This window comes from Ochotona curzoniae, unplaced genomic scaffold (genome assembly GCF_017591425.1).
Source record: "Ochotona curzoniae isolate NIBS_2020 unplaced genomic scaffold, NIBS_Ocur_1.0 scaffold_4701, whole genome shotgun sequence".
Lineage (NCBI taxonomy): Eukaryota > Metazoa > Chordata > Mammalia > Lagomorpha > Ochotonidae > Ochotona > Ochotona curzoniae.
The window spans coordinates 6,427,631-6,443,049 of NW_024467122.1; the positions used below are offsets into that span (position 1 = coordinate 6,427,631).

The 15,419-nt window shown below is 57.1% G+C and overlaps 1 protein-coding gene across 2 annotated transcripts in view; it reads right to left on the minus strand.

The window, feature by feature from the left end:
* IGF1R (insulin like growth factor 1 receptor) overlaps positions 1–14,057 on the minus strand; it is a 207,737-nt gene extending 193,680 nt beyond the window's left edge. For both annotated transcript variants that reach the window (XM_040969213.1, XM_040969212.1), the window contains exon 1: positions 13,618–14,057. In XM_040969213.1, the coding sequence (XP_040825147.1) occupies positions 13,618–13,711 (94 nt within the window). In that variant the 5' untranslated portion in view covers positions 13,712–14,057. The remainder of the gene's footprint in view (positions 1–13,617) is intronic.
* Between the last annotated feature and the right edge of the window lie 1,362 nt (positions 14,058–15,419).

Genomic DNA, 15,419 nt, shown 5'->3' on the forward strand with positions numbered 1-15,419 from the left:
TGAAAACTGTGATAGGACAACATAAAGCTTAACACACTCATCATTTCACGTGTACACCTCTGGCAATAACCAGACTCTCACGGCCAGGCAACCATGGGCACCAGCCACTCCCAGAGTAGCTCCTTCCTCCCAAACTGGAACCCTGGACCCCTCCCAATAAAGTCCCACTCCTCCTTCTGAGCAACCCCTAGTCCTACCTTCTGTCTGCACTAATCCAGCTACTTCATGTGCCCCTGACGAGCTGGACTAGGCTGAGGGTGCCCTCTTCAAGTTCCAGCTTCACAGGAGCTTGCAGACAGGCTCAGATCCTTCTCAGAGCCGTGTGATTCTTCTACCATAAGAGGTTACAACGTTGTGCTGACCCGTCCACGGAAAAGACAGCCCAGCGGTTCTTCCCGCTTTCAGCCACCACCACAAGCCTTCATTTGTTACCACAAACACGGGTGCATCTGTGGGAGCATAAGCTCCCACTTTTACACTCCTGGGGAACATACCCAGAGATGGGACAGACATGAGTCCTATGGCAACTCTACAGTTTTGAAGAAAGGCCACACACTCTCCCACCATGCTGGGACCATGTGTGGCTTCGCCAGGCATGCACGAGGATTCCAGTTCCCACACATCCTTGGTGAAGAGGTATCCGCAGGAAGCCTGCCCTGCACTCACCCGGACCACTGATGCTGGCTTCTCTCCCAGGGAGCACGTGCTAGACCCAAAGAAGTAACTCCCCTGCTAAACTCCCTCTCATGCAAAGTCATCAGTATCCTGACTGTGAACGGTTAAACCGAATGCCAGTCCAGGCTCAAAGGGACATTTCCCTGCAGGCACTGCCATGGCTGATGCTCCCCAGGTAAGATCATCCAAGTCCATCCAGCAAGATGCCCAAGCAGGACGCAGTGTGAGCCCTGGTGCTGGGGGGCAGAGAGCTTGGGCAACATGGAAGGCAAGAGGGCCCCTCCTCCACGCTGTCAGGAGCAAGGCTCTCCAGATCCAGGCAAGTATTACTGCAGGTCCTGCACCCTGACCACCTTCTGCTGCTCTGCCAGGTGTGACCAGCCAGCAGGGAGCTGGACTCAAACTGTGTTCACAGTGCACGTGCTCATCACAGGCACCGCTGCACCAGCCCCATGAGCACTACTGTTTCGATAAAAGATTTGTATTTGTTCCAATACACAACACACAGCAACACAGAAGCAAGATGGCAGAAGGAGAGACAGACAGATCCATCCCTCTGCTGCTTCACTCTCACCACGAATGGGCCAGGCTGGAGCCTAGTTCCTGGAACTCAACCCCATCTCGTGTGGGGAGCAGCGGCCCACCTAACTGAGCCCAGAGTGTGCAGCAGCAGAGGAAGTCGAGTTGGAAGCAGAGCTGGTACTTAAAACCCAGACACAGGCGTCCCCAGTGGGGCCCCAAACCACCACACTACGTGCCCGTCCCCCAGGGCCCCAATTCTAATCTCCAGAAGGGATCAGGATGAAATCGTCAGCTCTGAGAAGGCAGCAGCCCACCCTCCAGCGTGCCACACCGAGATCAACTTCAAATTCCAAATTCATGATCCCCGCCCCCCACCCCGCAGAGGGCCTGCCGACCCAAGGCCACAGCCTCCCACAGAGCCCTCCTGCACTGCCATGCTTTTAATGCTGTTTGTCGAATAAAAAAACAAGCAGTTGTGACAGCAGAACAGGCAGCGGCAAGCTAGCAGCATGGACCTGCAGGCTCAGGCTCCGCCCCGGCTTTCTCCCCACGAGAGAAGATGCTCCCAGGCCATTTAAAAACATAAATCAGGGCAAGTTCAAAAGCACCAGTAGCAAGGCCCAGACCTGGACACAAAGCTGGCTTCACCTTCCAAACAAACCATTCCTCTGCACGTGCATGGTGAGGGCTGCAAACCCCCGTGCCAGGTCAGCCAGCTCTGCCAGGAGGCTGAGCTGTCTCCCTTCCCAGCCATGGCACCCAGGGTGCCCAGGACCAGCCCTGAAGGAAGCAAGGGTCAGCTCACCCCTGGACACTTTCCTAAGGTGACAGTGGAAACCCTCCAGGGAGGCGCCATCTTGAAGAGGACAAGGACACATGTGGAAGTCGCGGGAGCATGGCTCTGACATGTCCAGCCCTGGGTCCTGGGCCTTCCCAGGAGCCCACGCTGCCCCTGTAGTCCAGTTCTCGGCTGCCTCTCTGCAGGGCGCTTTGCTCCTCAGGTTTCCCAATCTCAGGTACCCTCCCCAGGCCCAGCCAGAACCTGCCCCCTCTCCATCTTCCTCACGGCTCCCATGGCTACCCAGTAACACACAAGGGAAGAGGGGTTCAGCCTCACCAGCACACCCCTCTGCCAAAACACCAGCCCAACGTGTCCAATGGATGAGGTCCTACTTGCCTGTTCTCCTCACGAAGATGCTGCATGCCTCTGCAGCCTCATCCTCACTGGGGGAGTGTCTGACCCTGACCCCACCGGGGCCGGAGCAGCTTCCCTAACACCCACCCTCTTCCAGGAAGCTCTCCAGGGACGCCCACCCTCTTCTCCACAGGCGCACTGTCCCTCTGAGCTCTGGGGCACTGTCCCTGGGGCTCGGAGATCAGACACCCCCTCCACAGCTTCTTCAGCTTTTCAGCAGCCAGGGCACCCCACTATGTCATCCACACCCTCAGCACACCCCATCACTTAACACTAGCCATACACTGCCTGCATACACCCAGCCCTTCCCCAGAACACTTCTGCCCAGGAGGGTCTCAGGCCCGCGCACATGCCCAGACCTAACTGAGCATCCCTCATCCCCTAAACATCAAATCCTATGACGTCCAGAGCCGACGTGCAGTGCTCTGTGGGCTTTCGATTCTGGGGCATCTGGGATTTCAGCTTCTAGGCCGGGGAATACTCAAACCACATCTGAGTTCCCAACAAGCTGCTTGATTGCAAGAAGATCCCTCCGCATTTTTTTTTCTCACATGCCCTCTAGGAGCAAAGAGGCCCTCAAGTCTTGACCTCGCAACGGGGCTCAGGACCCTCCCAAGCACTCTCACTCACTCTCCCCGGCTGCACGTACCAGCGACAGACACGTCTCTCTAGGCACAGGGAGGGCACCAGAAAGGTGACAGGAGACTCTGACTTCCATTTCCCACCTGCAGTGTAGTTCCCAAAACGGCTGGACACAGGGCAGGGCTACAGCACAGGGCGGGAGCCTCGGGCAGAGCCACCACGGGCCCAGCAGCAGAGCTGGGCACCGCTCCTCTATGCTCAATCTACGGGGCATCCCAGCTACAATACGCCTGTGCTCGCCCGGGACTATCCCGAATTACAGGAAGCAACTGCACAGACCGCTGCTTCCTTTGCAACACACCCACCTGCACCTGAGGGCGGGCGAGCGGAGAGGAGCCAGCTGCAAAGAAAGAGCTGCAGTAGTGGGGCAGGCCAGTCGGCACAGGCTCACCCAGGCCAGGTCATGTCCCCCCAGCTCAACACTCACTGGCCGATTTTACAAGCTCTGTTTTACAAGCCACACTTGAAATTAACATACCAGGTTCAAATGATTATGTTTACATTTTCTGCAAGCAACACCGCCTCCCCTCACCCTGGCTCCTTAGGAGTCTCAGGCCTTTAACAGTAATTGCTTGGGTGTTAATCAACTTCAGGCATCCTCTTCACATCATCCTACACAAGTGAGCTTGCTTCTGGCAGAGGTAGGCTACTCTGGGGACTTCCCATAAGACCCACACCCCAACAACAGTCACCAAGGAAGGTGGGAGACTTCAGTAAGAAGACACCCCTAAGATCTCATGCACCTGCCAGGAGTCAAGGCAGGAATTTGTTTACCTCACCAAGAGATAGAACAAACTTCTGTGCCATGCTTCTGCTTATCGCCAACCAAGCCTTTCTAAAAACTCCACCTCTGGGGCCGGTGCACCTAAAGCTGGCCCCTACAATGCCAGCATCACATACGGGCACCAGATTATGTTCCAGATGCCCCGCTTCCAACCCAGCTCCCTGCTATATATATGATCTGGGAAAGGCAGTGAGATGGCACAAGTGTTTGGGCTCCTGGAAGAAGCTGCAGGCTTCAGGCTGGCCCAGCCCAGGCTGCTGCTCTTCCAATCTTATGGGTGACACAAGCAAGAAGTCCCCATCCACGAACGGGGTGACCCTGGCACAGAGCTAGACCCAGCACCCCTCCCCAGGAGTCTGCATGTCTGATCTGCCTCACTGTGCCGAAAGCCCAGCTACACGGTGATTTCAAAGCTCATCCCAGGACTTCCAAGTCTCACAAGGCAGTCACCGGTGTGTGTGATAAGATGCTTGGGCCGACAGAGCCACAAGGACGACAAGTCTTCAGTATATACAAGGAGGGGTTCAAAGTGAACCTCGGGGGGGGGGGCCTTCAAGAAGCCTCCCATTTTGGGGCTGATGAAGGCACCACTTCTCTCCCCACCCACAGAGAGGAAAAGCAGCCAAGAGCTGCCCAGACTGGAGGACCATGGACCGGTCCCCACCCTGCATGCAGGGTCTGGACCACCAGGGAGGGTGACGGGACTTGGACACAGTCACAGGAAGCCCTGTCTACCACACCACAAGCCAGGAGGGTGTACGGCCGCAGAGGAAGGTGGCTGAGATCCACCTGTGACAGCCAGACACCTCACGTGCCCAGCAGACACAGCAAGATGGATCGAAACCGTCTGACACGAAACTAATCACCTACATACGTGAAGGGCAACCAAAAAACAAACGCTGAAAACCATGTGACAAAACACAGCCCAGGAAGGCGAGTCTGGGTTGCCCTCCGTCAGTGTCTGGCTGGCGAGGGCCTGCACCACATGAACTAGCCCGCAGGGTTGAATGGGATGGCAAAGTGTTCCTACTGCACATTTAAGCAGATCCGTGCAGAGTAAACCTTGCTGGATTTTTGCAAAATGAAATTGGTATCTTTCTTAAACCCCTAACTGCGAAAGAACAATCTGAGAAAAGTCTTTCAATGCTATCTCACAGCGCTACCCCCACACCCCAAAGGACACATGGGGGCGAGACGTCTCTCTTCCCCCACGACAGCAATTTCAAGGCCAAGCCACAGCCCACCGACTTCTATGGGAACCTGCAGCGTGTGCACGGACATCCGTCCCCAGGATCCCAGCCAGAAGGCACAATCCATGGGAGCAAGGGACTGGCGGTGTGTGTGGGGGGGCGCGGTTAGGGGGTCTGCCATCAGATCCACAGGGCTAGGCTAACTCCATCTCCAAAAAGGCTGCATTTCCTTTGCCGCCGCTAGAGGGCGGATACATGCAGGCCGGGTGGGCGATGTCCAATTGTAGCAGAAACTGAGGAATGGAAGGATTAAGGGAGAAAATACGACAGACAGACGTAGGAGCTGACCGTGCTGCCCACTGCTGACTGTAAATAAGTGCCACTCCATCGTGCCAAGCACCTTAGCTGAATGGGGCACGTGCCAGGCTCTCTGTATCACACCAAGTGACTTGCATAGGTCAAACACACCAGGGGTACCCTGTGTATTTCTGGGACCATCCAAAGAAACATGTCTGTTCGAGGTGCCCTCCCCCTAAGCAGAAGCAGGCAGCATTGGGGGGCCTGCTGTGTGCTGCGCCCTGGAGAGTTTACGGACACACAAGTGAAGTGAATTCTGGAAAAAACATTTCAAGGTTGGGGAAACCAGGGCACAGCAAGGATATACATGCCAGCCCCTAAGAAGCTGTGACTCAAAGCAGCCACCGTGACACCTATAAAATGGCCACAGCCTCCCAACACTCCCCCCCACACCCTCCACTATTAACCATTAATACAAACAGTGGGGGATTCAGAACTCAGGGGAAGCAGCGAAGTCAGGGCGGTCACAGAGCGTGCCCCAGAGGCGCAGGAGCCCTAGTTAGGAATTCAAGAGCCGCGCCACAGACGTGGGAAGGCATCGGGGAAGGGAAGCATCCGGGAAAGGAACTGGCAGCCCTGGACAGCTCCCTTCTCGCCCCAACTCCGTGAAAACTGCATTTAAGTACAGTTTAACATCACCTGTCAAGGACAGGTGTGCATCAGGCATTAAGCCACGCCTGCATCCTACCAGGAGTCCAAATCCCAGCTGCACTCACTGTGCCAGCTGCCTGTTAATACACACCCTGGGAGGCAACAGGTGTGTGCCTGGGTCCCTGCCCGACAGGGGCACCCCAGACCTGGCTCCTAGCTTGCACCCAGCCCTAGCTGTTCCAGGCATCTGAGAAGTCAGTCTGTGGTTGGAAGATCTCTTTGCGGTGTGTCCCCTATCCTTCCAAATAAATAAGTAAAAATTCAAAACATCACCACCCCCTCCACTTCTCTGACTTCAGTTTTCTAAATGTATCAGAAAAAGCTTTCAGTGTGACAAAAGCAGACACTTCTTCCACGGTTATCTTCTTAATACTCTTCATTTCTGTTGGGACTCAAAAAAAAAAATTAAAAAGTGAATTAATCTGTTGAGGACAAAGAGCCGACTGGCTAACTGGTAGGTAAGAGGCAAGCAGAGCCAGGCGAGAATGGCGAAGCTGAGGGTGGGCGGGCAGCTGAGGGGAAGGAAATTTCCAGCAACAGCACAGCAGCTGGGGCGCCCTGCAAACCAACCCCGGGGCCCCCGGAGCTAGCACAGTCCAGCACGGGAGCCTGGGGACTTGATTCTTGAACCACAACGTGGCAAAGAGCGCATCGTGAGAACCTGGGGCATCAAGTGCATTAAGTGATGTGGATAGGACGGGAGTCAGCCAGTTCAGGGGCAACCAGGCAAGTCCTCTGAGACCGATGCAGGTCTGGACTGGACCAGGGTGGAGCCCAAAGCATGGGCCCCACGGAACCATTCCAAGTGACTCAATGCGGTCAAAGGGAGTCACTCAATTACCCTAGAGAAGGACAGGCTGCAGACCTGAACTCCAGCCTCTGATGGGCAAAGCTCAGGTACACGTTACAAAGAAAACTGCCCACTATCCCACCCGACCAAGAAAGGTCACTTTTATTTGAACTCGAGTTCTTCCTGAGATTAGCATGCGCTGAGCCAACTGAGGCTGTGACCTCATCGGCCAGGGAGCTCAGACGTGAGAACCATGGGAGAGCGACACCAGATCTGCCCCTGGGGTGTGTTCTCCGTGTGGCTGTGAGTTCACGGGTCTCCCTGCTTTCTCTCAAGTCTGTAACCTGTGAGCTGTGTCTTCTCCGGGGGAACTCAGCTGAGGAAACGGTACCAAAGCTTGATCAAACCTGCTTAGCACTCACAGCCCTGTTAGGATCCACGAGCTTAGCCAGAGGACTCGGGAAACTGCAAGCTCACACAACAGCTGTGACACCTGGAATGTTCTCTCCAAGCTTCCTATTTTTCCCAGGAAAAAATAACCTCAGATCTGGAAACAAGTGACAAACGCATCTCCTCCAGTATTTTGCTCCTTTTAATCAAAACCCACCAGACCCAAACGGGTCAATTATAGCCCCCAAATAATCAATTTTATAGCAACGAATCACTGACATACTTTATGAAACAAAGCTGAAAAATAAGCATTCAAAACATTTTAGAAAAATGTATTTAGTTTTCATTCCTTAGGATTGTCGAAGTGCATTTATTCTCCCCGTCAATGGTAATTTTAAAAAACAGCAAGCATTTGAGATCGGTAACTCCGAAGCCATATTAAAAAAAAAAAAAAAAAAAAGCTAGTGCCACGTTGCAAAGCAGCTTCAAGATGGATTCCACAAAACCAAAATGTGGACGGCTGGAAGGGCAGGTGGAGATCCACTCACATTCTTCCTATCTAACTTACTAAAATAGAAATCTGCGCATTGAAGGAGCGCAGAGTGTAAGGGTGAGACAAAAAGTAACATTTCAACCCTTCTCTTGTTGCCAAGAACTTTCTGGACTAAGCACATACTACTTTCTAGAGTCTCTGAAATAAAAAAGACCAGCCCGTGCGTGCTGGCCGGCAAGCACCACCTACAGCACAGGTCTCCATCCTGCCCCAGGCCTGCCTGTCCTCCTCCCCAGGACACCACGCGGGCTCCCAGGCCCTCGGCCGCCACAGGCGGGCCAGTACTTGGGCTCCACAGACATGCCGCTAAAGACGAGCCCACCAGGAACCAAGGGAACGGCAGCCCCTAAACCCCCTTCCTCTTCTCGGCTCCTCTGAGCCGAATCACACACAGGCGGCTGGGGGAGGGGTCCCTCAAGCAGAGAAATCAGGGTCGCCTCCTGCAGTAAAGTCGGCAGGGCAATTTCCCACAGTCCAGGGCAGCGCAAAGAATAAAAACTTGAAGCTACGTTAACTAAGTGCGTCTTCAGGTCTTTAAGACAATAACAGTAACTTCTAGAACTTGATTCATACCTTTAAAAGTACATGATAAGGCTTTATTACCCGTAGGAATTTTTAAACCTATAGAACTAACCTTTCTAGTTTAAATAAACAAACACGAACCATTTCTTTTAAATTAATCAATAAAACGCCACCAATCTGGCGTAAGTTGGAGGCGAGGAAAGGATGGAGATCTTCAAAAATGAGATCTGGGACTTTAAAACATGGGCGAAATTGATCACTAGAAAACAGGAAACAGTTTCCATTCTTAAAAATTCAGAATCTCCAAATCAAAGACAGAATTGATGTTCTGCGTCAAATTAAAGCAAGGCAGTTTAACACCAGACGCAAACACGGTCCTCGAGGCCTGCGCCTCCCTCCTGGAGGGACGGACCTGCCACGTAGTTCAAGACCCTTGTCTGCCCGCCATCTCACATTCCTGAGCTCAGAATAAATCCTTCAGGGCGGGGGTGCATGTCCAGATTTCGAAGTTAAACTTTTTCCAAACACTGGGAGCCCATTCTGCTTCTCAGACAGGCTGGCCTCAATGTCTACAGACACCGGAACCCTGGTCCCCTCCTCAGTGGGGCCAAAGCACGCACGTGCTTACGCACAGACTGGGCACCTTTCTTCTGCTAAAACGCTGGGTGGGTAGAGGGCACCCAAATCATTTTTCAAGGCAGCTGAAAGTTTATGATGTACCTTGGTGTCTTTCAAGCGTGCAGAATTCGCTTTCAGAACACCTCCGACAGTGCCAGAAACTGGTCCCCAGCCTGCGTGCTGTATTATATATTTAGCACAATGGAGAAGAGCTCATCTCTTGGACTCAGACAGCACCTGTCATAAGTTGGCTAAGAAAGGCAGTCCCAAGCAAGCTGGCCTGCAGGCACAAATACCTCTTCTATGAACCAGGGTTGATTTTTAAATGAGTTTTGAAATCAAATGGAAGGGGGAAAAAAACCACAATGCAGAGACATGCCTTGTTCACCTCAGAAAACATTTTCAGCTTTAACAGGCAATCTCCAATCTCCTTCTTTCCCCTCCGACTTTTAACAACAAGCAACTTGTTTTTAAAGGACAGAAAGCCCTGAAACTGTAACTATGCTCCCCACGTTTCCAGAAGGTTGATCCAGCAGCGCGAATCCAAAAAAACATCCTGAAACTGATCCCATCCTTGCTCCAACTCAAAGGTGCCATGGCACATACCTGCTACACCTGAGGTTTTGGTGAAAAGAAACTATATCATCACCACTGGCACACGGGTCTGATCAAGCAGCAGTGCCCATGGTCAGTGGGGCCCAATGTTCCTGGGGGTCATGACCACCAAGACTCCCCAGTACAAGGGAAAGCGGGCACAGGGCTTACTACCGCGCTCAAGCCCTCAGGAGTGGCTCTCCAGGGACTTCCAAGTGCTGGTGACGGGAACGTGGCACGCAGATGGACGCAGCAGCATATACTACATGCACGGGCCTCCTGCATCCCACACTGCCGGCACAAGGCTCGCTTTCCATACAGTAGGTGCCCAGCAAGAGCTGGTGCTTCTTACAAAACAAACGAAACCAGATTAAAAAGGAAACCAGCTTCCCTGGAGGGCTCCCCTTGGCAACAGGCAGAGGCAACAAGTGAAAATGATACAGTTGATTCTCATTACTGGCCTGATCGGCAACAATAGCAAGGGCCGGAAACATTTTTATTAGTAAACTAGGCCTTAGACAAAGACCCCAGAGAAGCAGAAAGAGTAATTATCTGCCGGGCCTTTTCCTATTGAAAGGCTGAGGTAAAACTGGGTCCAGGAGACGGAGCAACAACCAAAATGCTTGCAACATTTTTGAATCTTCTGTAAGAAATTGTGATTCTCTGAAACAGAAGCCACCACGTGCTTCTTACAACCTTGGTGTCCTGCCGGAGCTATGGAAGAAATAAAATCGGCAACAAGGGAAAAAAACTGTATAAAAATGAACAGTTGGCCCTCACTTGCGGTTAACAGGACCTATCAGAAGAGGGTGGAAATTTCTGTTAAACAGGCACATTACTTCTTTGCTGGAAAGAAAACAGACGTAGTGAGATGGAAAACGCAGCCTCGCACACTCAGCTTTTCACCTCTTGCCTCCACAAGCTCCTGGAGCAGTCCACCAGTCCACAACTCCGGCTTTGTCCGCCACGTGCTTGTTGACCCGGGACACGGCCTCAACTGGAGCTGCGGAGGCCTGCGCCTCGGCTCTGCCACGGCACAGGAGCCCGGCTGCTGTCACGTTCAGTCACCACTCTGAATCCCACCCTGAATGCTCCCACATGGCAAGAGAAGGCACCGACATGTAGGGCCAGGCTTCCTGAAAAAATTTAACCTCATGCCTAGGTCTTCCAGAAGGCATTCTTTTCAACCTTAACATTTTTTTGTTTTTAAAGGTAGATATGCTGAGAGATCTTAAAAATACCACAAAGATCTCTGATTTACAGTGTACAAGCGGTTTTTGGTATACTCAGAATTGTGTAACCACTACCCCAAAAAGCAGCCGAGGCCCCATCAGCGGCCACTCCACGGACCGTGCTCCCCCACGTCCTGGCAGCCACTCGTCCAATTTCTCTTTGGCCTTGATCTGGACATCTCACACAAGCGCCATCTTCCTGACTGAGTTTCTTTTGTTTACTTGTTTGTTTTGTTTTTTGCCTCTTAATTTGTTTTTAAGTTAATCTACTCAAAGTTAACGCTCTTCCTGGCAGTGGGACTTCTCTAATTCCTTTAGACAAATCAGGCTTCAAAGCCCAACCACAAAACACCCTTTGCCTGCTACAAGCACGCCTCCACAGTCGGGAGGCACTTGGCTGCTGAGGTTCTTTTTAAACTTCTGGGTTCTCCTTCTGTTAAGAAATCCCTGACTGGTCAGAGGCTAGCCTTGTCTGACAATGGCACACTACTACGCCTAAGGCACAAAAACAGCTGGCTCCTTCCAAGGACGTGGCCAAAGTACGGGTAAGGCTGGTGGTTTAAAAAGCCAGTTACCAGGACACTCAGATAAAGCTCCTAATTTACAAACTTCATGTACTTCTCCACCCCCCCCCCAAAAAAAGAACCCTATAAATGTTCTAAGACTAGACTCTGTCCCCGTGGCCTGCAGACTCGGAGAAGAAAACGCTAAAAGCCCAACCAGGGCGGTGGCGGAACCGCAGAGCCAACCCTCCACTGCGCTGGACAACAGCCTTGAGGGGCCTTCACACCGCCAGGGCCTGGCCAGACGACTTCTGGGGGAGTCTGGCGCCTTTCAGATGGAAAGCGGAATCCATTTTTCATTTAGTCCTCCTAACGGCCCAAGATGAGGGTGGGGCAGGCAACACGCGGGACTTCAGCCAACCTTAGAGGTCTTTGGGTGCCTTGCGGCCATCTTGGGGCCCTAAGGCACTCGCCGTTTTAGGGAGACCTGGGGGGCGGACAGGGTCTGTGCCAGGATTGCAAATCTTAATCAACACACCCTGTTGAGAACACTCTTGGCGCTTTCAAGGGCGAGCCTCCTGGCCACGACGTGCTCTGCGCCAAGCCCGCCGACGCGGAGAAGCAAGGCCATGGCCGCTGTTTCTCAACGGCACAACTACGACTCAGGAAGAGCACCAAAGAAAAACCACCTGGTGCCACATTGCAACGGATCCGCTAAAACTGCAAACCCCGGCCCCAAAAACACAACCTCGGCGCCTGGAGGGGAGAGGGAGCGAACAGAAATGCGTCCGTCCCTTCGACCCCGCGCGCGCGCTCAAAGTTGGAAAAACAAAGAACAGGAGAGTGGAGTGCCGCGCGCGGCCCAGCCCCAGCTGCGCCTTCGCACGCAGCCAACACGCGCATTCCATCAAGAACTGCCCGCCACTCCAACCCGGGCTCAGCGCTCAGGAGATGGCTGGGACAGAGGCTTGCAAAGAAAAAAAAGTGGGGGAGGGGAGTGCAAGGCACGATGGAGGGGGCTGGTGGTGGAAACTGCCTCTGCTAGGCCTTGGTGACGTGGCCACACAGCACCCCCCCCCGCCCACGCTGCCTCTGACTCCGTCGTGATTTTTCAGTTAATAGGCACCACCTGCATGCATGCCCTCGGCAAACATTACTCACCAACACGCCCTCGGCGTTCGCAGTCCCGATTCTGCGGCTGCATTTTAACTTTGAATCGTGCTCCGGCCACCCTCCCAGCTCGAACGTGCCCAGGATCCACCCGGGATCTTCCCTCCCCGCGCCCGCACGCCGCGGGTGCGCTAGCTCCCCTCAGCCCCGCTCCTCGCTGCCCTCCGCGACGCCTCCAAAACAAAAGCGAACCGAAGGCGAAGAGACGGGGCGCGCGTGCGGGCGACACCACTGACTATGCACAAGGAAGTGCGGAGCGGGAGAAACGGTGCCACGCAACCCTGGCCGCCACCGAAGGCAGGCCAGGGCTTCGCACTCGCACGCAAACGCCCGCCGCCGCCCCAGATCCCGCGCGCTCAGTAACCCTCGGCGCGCTTCGAGCCGAGCGCAGCGGGGCCGGGGATCCGCGCGGGCCGCGGGAGCACGTGTGTGCGTGTGTGTGTGTAGCGAGAGGCTAACGCACCTCGGCTCCGACCACACACCCGCGCTCCCGCACCCTCGGGCGCTGCCAGCCCGCCTGCCCCCAGCCCCACAGGGCAGCGGAGGCGTCAGCGGGTTAGGCAGAACCTGGACATGGTGCCGAACTCAGTGAACTGGTGGTGGGGGGGAACACTCCACGCGCGCTCCCCGAAGATCGCGGCTGACCGAGGCCCCTCGACTTCGTACCAGCCCCGGGGCGTTGCGGGGAGCGCTCACACACCTCCTAGACCCGGGGGACCTAACAGGGGGCCAGAAGCCCAAAGCGCCCGAGGGGCAAAAGACCACCGGGCGACGGGCGGCTGCGCCAAGACGTTTGTAAAAGTGGCCTGCGGCTGCGGGGCCTCGGAGTGAGACAAAACACGCTCGAGGGCAAACTCGCACCCCTGGGTGGCGGGCGTCCAGCTCCTGGCGCGGGGCGCCCTCGGTGCGGTCCCCGTCGTCGGCGCGCGCAGGAGTCGGCGTCCCGCGTGGGGCGAGGAGAGGGCGGCCGCGGGGACCCCCAACTTCTCCACCGAGTCTCGGCGCCTGGCGGGGCCCCTGCCGCCCACCCGGCCGCCGGACGGGGCTCTCGGATGCACCCCGCGGGCTCCCAACGAAAGCGGCAGGGCCGCGGTGGCCTTGGCGGCGCCCTCCGCGGCCCACCCCGCGGGTCCGAGCCCGGGGGGCCCGACGCTGCGACCACCCGGGTGTCGCAAACAGGGCGCGGGCCCTGAGAAAAGTTCCCGCGGTGGCCGCGGGCGCATACTCACTTTCTCCACTCGTCGGCCAGAGCAGGAGTGCGACGGCGACAAGCAGGAGCCCCCAGAGCGAGGTCCAAGACCCTCCTCCGAAGCCAGCCTTCATTCCTCTAACTTGAAATATTCCCCTTTCTCAAAAAAAGAAAAAAATGGGGGGGGGGGAATAAAACAGAAAGAGAAAAAAAAAACGAGCGGGGGGGGGAGGAAACGAAAGGAGGCGGGAGAAAAAAAGTCTCAAACTCAGTCTTCGCGCCCCTTGCACAAGCCGGGGCGAAGGCGCGGACGGGGCGGGCGAGCCCTCAGAGCCGGCTCCCGCAGCCCGAGGCTCGGCGGAGTCGGGAACCCGAGGCGCGCTGGGGCTGGCTGTCGGCGGCGTCGGCCTCCATTTTCAAAGCTGGAGAGGCAAGAGGTGTGTGCGTGTGTGCGCGCGTGTGTGTGAGTGTGTGCTGGGGGGCGGGGGGAGGGACGCGGCACGGCCGGAGGGGCGAAGCCCGGGTGCGTCCGGCCGAGGAGCAAACCCAGCCGAGCCCGGGCGGAGGGGAGGCGGCTCGGCGGCGGCGGGGCGCGCCGCGCTGCCCGGCTCGCTCCCCGGTCCCGGCGGCGGGCGAGGCCGGCGAGGGGCGCGGATGCGGAGCCGGAATGAATGAGCAGCTCCCCTCCTCCTCGGCGTCCTCCCGCTCGGGCTGCGCTCGCCGCCGCCCTCAGCGCAGCCGCCGCCGCGAGCCGCTGCCCGGATCCAGGACGTACACAAAGCGGCGGGCCGGCCGCACCGCGCTCCGCACCGCGCAGCCCCCGGCCGCCGCCGGCCGAGCGCGCGGGGGGCTCCGGCGCGCTGAAGGTCAAGGCCGCGGCGCCCCTGGGCTTGGCCCGCGCGCGCGCGAGGGGCGTGAGGGCCGGGGTCCGGGGAGCCGGCCGAGGGGCTGCGAGCGCCGGCCGCGGGCGCTCGGGGGAGGCTGCTGGCGACGTCCGCGTCGCTCGCCCGCCTCTGTCGAGTTCGCCGGCTGCGCTCCCTCCTTCTCCTCTCCTCTCCTCCTCCTCCTCCTCCTCCTCGGGCTTCCCCCTCCCTCTTTTTTTTTTTTTTTTCTGCTCAGCGGAGTTCACGCTGGTAAACAAGAACCGCGCCGCGCCGCGCCGCCGCCACACACTGGGGGCTCGCGCGCGCCGGGGCCGCGCACACGTGCCCGCGCGCAGCCCCGAGCGGCCAGCGCCGCAGCCGGCGCGCCCAGGGCCCGGCCCAGCCGGCGCGCGCCAAGAGCCGGAGCCCGGGATCGGCGGGACGTGCGGAGCGGAGCCGGCGGCGCGGCCCGCCCCCGCCCGCACTGCGCCGGCTGCCCCGCACGCGCCTCCCTCCCGCAGGGCTCCCCGCAAAACGCGACGCGCCCCCACTGCTCCCTGCCTCTGGGGACCCGCGGAGAGACCCGGAGGGCCCGGGCGGGGGAGACGCGCGGCGGGCGGGGGAGCGCGGGGCCCGCGGGGCTGGAGAGCGCCTCTGCCTGCTCCTGGCAAAGCTGCATTGTGTGTTGCAGCTGTTGCAAAATAAGTGCGTGCACGCGGCAGTTTTTCGCAGCGTGCCGAGGGGATCCGGACGCCACGGGGACGGGGGGGGTGTCCAGCGGGGAGCCAGGGGTCCCACGGGGCTCCGACCCCCGGCGCTTGCCACACGCACGCCTGTGGCGTCGCCCCGGCAGCCCCGAGTTCCGCGGCGCGACCCGCGAGGCTCAGCCCGGTGCGCAGGGCACGGGGCGCGGGCCCCCCGAAGCCCCGGAAAGGGGGTGCCCAGACAGGCGGCCCCGCTTGGCCAGGGCGCGTCTCCG